General features: G+C 45.9%; 1 protein-coding gene across 1 annotated transcript in view; it reads left to right on the forward strand.

The window, feature by feature from the left end:
* The window catches only part of arhgef9a (Cdc42 guanine nucleotide exchange factor (GEF) 9a), a 135,931-nt gene that overhangs the window by 79,358 nt on the left and 49,073 nt on the right, over positions 1-7,500 (forward strand). The window contains 1 exon segment of the mRNA XM_084331222.1: positions 7,416-7,500. This exon segment is cut by the window's right edge and continues 95 nt beyond it. Within this exon segment, the coding sequence (XP_084187348.1) occupies positions 7,416-7,500 (85 nt within the window).

Consider the following 7,500-nt stretch of genomic DNA (forward strand, 5'->3'; position numbering starts at 1 on the left):
GGATAGGTAATTTCTACATAATATGGTTTTGTGATCGTTCGTTCTAATGATCCACCATAATAATCCCACCGAGCAGTAACCAATGGCAGTGCGGACTAGGCCCAGTAGAGGAGGGCTCAGCGGTCCATCACTTCAGGTCTCCCCCATTTTAGATACAGCTCTGCTCTTAACTCCCATTTTACTGTTCCATATTATTCACAATTACCCCCCCCCCCCCCTTAATTTTATTTTGCAGCATTCCAGCATGCTTTTTAGACACTGAATACTAATGGCTTAAATTTTTTATCATCGTTCACCTGCAAATATCACAAATCCTCTTTAAGTGAAAAGACATGTCATATATATATATATGTGTGTGTATAAGAAAAAGCACTTCCCATTTCTTCAGATCCAGTGGCATCAGCTGATAGAGTGGAGGCATGAATGTTGTATGAACGTCAGGAATAGATATGCTAAAACAGGTACGCTAAAAGCCTGTCCTGCAGCTTTCTGTATAGGCCTAATAATAGACTAGTGGCCTGACTGGGTCTTGAATATACGTACTCTCACACTCGATGCTAAGTGCTGTAGTGTGTAATGTAAAGTGTGTGTGGTGGGGGTATATATGTTTGGGGCTAAGTGGTGCCTGTCTTACTCTAAGTATGTTAGGGAGTGTGTTGCAACCGTGCAATGTATACAGGCGTACTGTCACATGTGGTGGCATGTGGGCCTACGTGTGAGAGAGTGTGTGTGTGTGTGTGTGTGTGTGTGTGTGTGTGTGTGTGTGTGTGTGTGTGTGTGTGTGTGTGTGTGTGTGTGTGTGTGTGTGTGTGTGTGTGTGTGTGTGTGTGTGTGTGTGTGTTTTCATTGCTATGGCACAGCACACAGACCGGCCCCAAGCTGGGGGACCCCCAGTCGGGCCCATGAACATGTGATGATAACGTGGCACATACTGCAGTGCATGGGGTCCACACCGGGGACAGAGTGCTATACTTACAGATGTGCATGCACGAGTAAACCTCCAAGTGTGTGTCTGTGTGTGTACGACGTGTGCATACTCGCACAAGTGCGCACGTGTGTGTGTGTGTGTGTGTGTGTGTGTGCGCATCTGTGTGGGTGTTATTTGTAGTTTATCTCTGAAGGCCCAGGCAGGTGCTCCCTAATAGAGTTGTGTTAAATGCTGTGCAGTGAGAAGTGTCAGTGTGTAAAAGGAGTGTGCATGTGTGTGTGTGTGAGGCGACTGGTGTGCCATGTACAGTGTGTGGGTGGGTGTGTGTGTGTGTGTGTGTGTGTGTGTGTGTGTGTGCGTGCGTGCTTATGTGTGTGTGTGTGTGTGTGTGTGTGTGTGTGTGTGTGTGTGTGTGTGTGTGTGTGTGTGTGTGCGTGCGTATGTGTGTGTGTGTGTGTGTGTGTGAGGTGACGTTGTGCTGCAGATGTGTGCGTGCGTGTGTGTGTGTGTATTCCTCACTGGTTTTGAGGCAGAGCATCTTTGATTGGCTCCCAGACTCGGGGCATAAGTGTGTTACATAACAGGGCTGGCAGACACGGGGAGGAGGACAAACCGCGAGACTCACTTGGTGCGTTGGATCGAGAGAGAGAATAGAAGAGAGACAGAGAGAGAGAGAGAGAGAGAGAGAGAGAATAGAAGAGAGAGAGAGAGAGAGAGAGAGGAGCCTCTTTCTGGAATAAAAAGCACCTTGTTACTCGACATCTCGCGCTCCGCTCTGGCAGGGACGACCGGCACCACCGCTCCAAATAAGGGGAGATTTGATTATCATGATTGTATGAACCGGGCTTCTCCATGCATACGCTCTCTGAACAGTTCCATGCCACAAACATGGTAAGGCTGACTAAAGGTGTGTGTGTGTGCGTGTGTGTGTGTGTGTGTGTGTGTGTGTGTGTGTGTGTGTGTGCGTGCGTGTGTGTGTGTGTGTGTGTGTGTGTGTGCGTGTGTGTGTATGTGTGTGCGTGTGTGTGTGTATGTGTGTGTGTGTGTGTTGTGCTATGCTATTCTGAGAGACAGAAGAGGATTCTGGGCAGGGGATCCTTCGGTGCAGTGAATTCTGATGTGTTGTGGTGCAAAGATGATAATAGCAAGAGAGAGAGAGGGAGAGAATCACAATCTGAGAATCGTCCCGGTCCTTTTCACCTGCGACCACCGTGTATAGAATGCCGGGCGTCGCTCTCATGTATGTCCAACACCAAGAGGTAGATTTCTCTGCATTCATTTGCATTGACCCAAATACTGGTTTTGCGGTTTTGAGATGGTCGCTCCCCCTACCCCCCCCCCCCCCCCCCCCCCCCCCCTCTGGTCTTTGATGTTGTAACTGCAATGCAACCATGACGATAACATAGGTCATTACAGCCAGGGCTAACGGAAGTAATGAAGAGTGTGTGTGTTTTTATGTTTACAGTATTTCTTTTGATCAAGCAGGTATCAGGCTGTGCCAAGGCAGCGATGGGAGAAATCGATTATGTAACGACTTTAATTTATTCAGACATGATGTGCGATGTATTGGAGAGGGCAGAGTGATGATCTCGTTAGGGTGGATGGAGGGAGGCGAGCAGGGAGGAACACTCGGATGAATGGATCTCTCTTTCTCTATCAATCTAGCTCTTCCTAACTCCCTGTCTCTCTCCCCCGTATTACAGCAGATTGACGAGGCCCGGGCAGATTGTACCAGGAGTGAATGGGGTTGGAAATTGATGGGTGCTGGGGGGTCAGAGGGGAAGGCAGCACAGCAGGGGGGAAAAGAGCAAGGTTGACCCTTGAACCAAGGCTGTGGGTGAACCCGGTCTTATTTGACATGCCCTGAGTGGGAGTCGAACCCCGGTCTCCCGCGCCGCGGGCAGCATCACAGACCACTATACCAAGAGGTGAATTCACTTCTTAGTAATGTGTCCGGACGCCTCTGGGGAGTGAGTTTACTTGCAGTACCGCTTAACGTCCACAGCCACTTCACTACACTGTCCATCGTGACTGTGGATAGACACACATGTGTGTGTGTGTGTGTGTGTGTGTGTGTGTGAGGGAGCTGCAGGTTGGGCTACTGTAGATGTTCAGTGACCCCTGTTCTTCTGAGCGCTGCTCGTCCGTCCTGTTACCCCGTAATCCCCTCTCTCTCTCGTGGTCGTGGAGACGAGGGGCCATTGTGATCCTAACCTCCCACACCAACACAGAACCACAGCTGATTCAACCTAGCAGTCGCTGCTCTCCTCTGATCTACGGCCTGCACAGCAGAGGCCTACACACTGTCCTTCAACCTACACACCTTCATATTCCATCTGCTTGCTATATGCTGTATGTTGAACAAGTCAGTAATTATACTGCAGCAGTCACTCAGTGGTCGTTACATACATACCTACACACACACACACACACTGTTTTTAAAGATTCTAGTATGACCTAAAGTGTCCTTGCCTCGTCCGGTTAACTCGTCAATACCAGCGGAGCATCCTCATCTGTCGCTATGACAATGGCTGTTCTTTCCCTTCCAGATGTGGATGTCCCTCCCCCACAATCACTCCCCTGCCTCTCATTGGCTTATATCCCCTCGGCTTATCCCGGCAACCCATCAGCGGAGGTGGGTCTGTGACCACTGGTTTAAGCGCTTGGTGTAGCTGCTGAGTGTGAGGCTATATCATCGTGGGGCTAGAGGATTAGTGGCACACACACACAGTACACTCACACACACACACATACAGTACACTCACACACACACACACACACACACACACATATATACACATACAGTACACTCACACACACACAGTACACTCACACACACACACACACACACACACACACACACACACACACACACACACACACACACACACACACACACACACACACACACACACACACACACACATATACACATACACACACACACACACACACACACACACACACATACACATACAGTACACTCACACACACACACACACACACACACACACACACACACACACACACATACACTCATATACACATACAGTACACTCACACACACAATCACATACAGTACAATCACACACACACACATACAGTACACACACACCAACACACTGCGTCAGCGCACACAGGTGCAAAAGACCTCGTGTACAATAGGGGCTGGGATAATCGGATGTATTTCAAAAAGGCGTTCTCGTCGAGGGGGATTCAGTTGTCGCGGGGATGAGGCAAATTTTGATTACGTGACTTATAGGAACACGCTGACGTTGTGGGAAATGCACTTACCATCTTCTCCAGAGTCAGACAAGAAGATAGATACCAATTTCCTCTCTGTGAGTTCAGTAGAAGGTTATCTGGCTGCGAGCTAAGCTTGAATGGAGGCGGATATGGACCATTAGCCTAACGTTGGCCAACAGCTAGGCTAGTGGTCCATATCTGCTTCCATTCATTTGTGCTAAGCTAGGCTAGCTTTCTACAGAACACACAGAGAGGGAATTGGTATCTATCTTGTTGTCTGACTCTGGAGAAGATGGTAAGTGCATTTCCCATAATGTCGGCATGTTCCTTTTAAGGAGTGTCATGGTAGACAAGAGAAAGGACAAATGGTGCTGTGTGTGTGGCTGGCTCTAGGCCTTTACTAGCTCTATACCTAGAGACCGAGCAGCGCTTGTCAGCCTTGGTTAGAGCGGACTCCTCAGCCCCTGGGGACTGAATGCATGGTTGGCTCTGGACTGGAGAGAGCGCTGACGAATGCCACTCTGGGTAGAACAATAGGATGGAACAGTTGGAGCTACTTGTGTGCCACAGATGTACAAGGTTCAAAGGTAGAAAATGTGTGTTAGGGCTGGGCGATTTAATCCAGTTTCAATTACCTTTTCGGCTTCACATGATCATGAAAACAAGACAATAATGATTATTGGGGCGACAGTGGCTCAGGAGGTAGCGCAGTCGTCTGGTAATCCGGAGGCTCCCGGTTCGATTCCCACTCCTCCCGGGCAGCGCATGGAAGTGTTCTTGAGCAAGACACTTAACCCCTAAGGGCTCCTGATGAGCAGGTCGGCACCTTGCATGGTTGCCTCTGCCGTTGGTGGGAGAATGTGTGAGTGAAATGGGTAAATTGTGAGGAACAAAATTGTAAAGCTATTTGGATAAAAGCGCTATATAAATGCAGCATTTACCATTGGCATTTACCATTGATTTTATTGTGCCACGTGCCGTGTTGCTCTAATTTTGTCTTGTGTTGTAAATGCAGCGCACCCTTCCGTCACAGTGAAGTAAGGGTGGTTTCAGCTCATGTTGAGAGAGGGAGGAGGAGCCACGGCACGGTTCTCCAATTATTTTTAAACGTCTTTGGTAACTTGTAGAAGATGACAGAAAGGCTTTGCCTTTGGTCAAGAAGAAAGCTAAAACAAATTCAGTTGTCGTATTATGATGTTCTCAAATCAACGAGTAATTGTGGTTTAATAATCATGATTTCAACATCAATAAAAATAACCGTGATTATGATTTTTGCAATAACCAAGCAGCTCTAGTGTGTGTGTGTGTGCCATGCTTGCGTGCGTACGTGTATGTATGTGTGTGTGTGTGTGCACATGTGCCCTAGTCTCAAGGTGACAAGGCTGTTCCTCAGTGTGATGGATGTGCTACTGGGTGGTAGATGGATGGCAGGGCGTCTTGGGGGGTGCGTGTCGACTATCGTCACCGTCATCTCTGTTCCTTTAACGAGAGTAACCTTCACCCTCACCTTTTCAAGAATACTGATCACCTGGCACACATTTACTCACCCTCCCCCAACTCTCACACACACACACACACACACACACACACACACACACACACACACACACACACACACACACACACACACACACACACACACATACACACACACCCCTGCTCATGCACATACAAGCACAGACACATTAGATTATATTAAAATGTATTGTCATCATACAGCACAAGTACAGTACAACGAAAATAAGTTTGGCTTCTAACCAGAGCGCAATTGTAACAGTAAAGTGCAATAGTAACATACAATGTACAAGTAATTCAACTGGATATAAAAAATATAAAGTGTACTACTGAGTAATAGTGCTAATCAGATGTATGTACAGTGTTATAGTATTATTATGTACAATGATACAGGTATGAAGACACTATGGTAGTAAGTCATTCTGGCCAGCAGTGTAACTAGTAAGAGTAGATTTTTTTTTTTACATATATAGATGTAATATCTACAGGTATGTAAAAAGGATTATATGCAGGTATATACAGACAGATGTGGATAAATATATATATATGGTAAATATAAATATATATGCAGCATTAATGTACATGCTATCATACAGCCAGATGAATTCAGTTCTACCAAACGACACAGAAAGGAAATCTGTATTTATGTTCTTGTCTGACTCCCAGAGGAGAAGATAAGCGCATTTCACATAATGTTGGCGTGTTCCTTTTTTAAGTCATTTATTTTTTAACGTCCCATAATGTCTCCATTATTTATTCATGAGGATCCGATCAATACAAAACGATTTGATGAGTCATCCTCCCAGGTTTTGTCAGAGAACACGATGCAGATTAAATAACAAGCTCAGAAGAGAGGAGATTACCCCCCCCCCCCCCCATATTTGTTTGCTCCTCGATATTTATATTACATTAACACATATAATTATTCCATTGTCATAATGGGCCAATTATCATCCCTGACTGGCGCTGTGCTCCTGAACATTTGTTGTTTCATCTTCCGCTAATGGTTTGCCTTTTGTGTCGCTGTGTTGTGTCCCTATATTGTGTTGTCGTTGTCGTGTCGTGTCGCTGTGTTGTGTTGTGTCGCTCTGTTGTGTTGTGTTGTGTTGTAGACTAATGGCGTTAGCTATTGTGTGTCATTTTATTAGCCATTTCTAAACTGCTAATTGGCCCTGGCTCTGAGGGTGTGTATTTGCATTAATTAATAATCTGAGTGGGTTTAAGAACAATAACTTCCAACAAAACGAGGGCAAGTAGGCGAGCACTGTTTTACAATCACCCCCCAAAAACATTCTGTGCTGCTTTTATAATCACCCCCCAAAACATTCATAGTAGCTGCTTTTATAATCATGTGAATCTGTATTAAGATAACATGTTCCTTTATTGATCCCCTTGGGGAAATTCTGGTGTCATAGCAACATGGGGGAGGGGAGGTACAGGTATGGCCAGGGTAATTAATAGTAGAAAGACATAAATATAGGCAATGAAATTAGATCTGAATATAAAGATATGAGAAAAAATAAACAGTGTAAAGTAAACAATATAATTAACGCTGAATATAATATTCAGAGTTAGTTATTCATCCCCAGGTTAGTGTCAGTACAATATCCTTGACGCAAAATATATTTTCAGTGGCATTTGTAACAATAGAGATTTGCCATAATGTGCAAATTATGATATTGAATATTCCTCCTCTCTCTCTCTCCATCTCTCCCTGACTCCTCAGTTGATAAGCGGAGGTTCAATTGTCAGCGCTGAGGCGGTATGGGACCATGTGACGATGGCAGACCGGGAGTTGGCGTTTAAGGCCG

The sequence above is a fragment of the Notolepis coatsorum genome (genome assembly GCF_963971535.1).
Source record: "Notolepis coatsorum genome assembly, chromosome: 16".
NCBI classification, from domain to species: Eukaryota; Metazoa; Chordata; class Actinopteri; order Aulopiformes; family Paralepididae; genus Notolepis; species Notolepis coatsorum.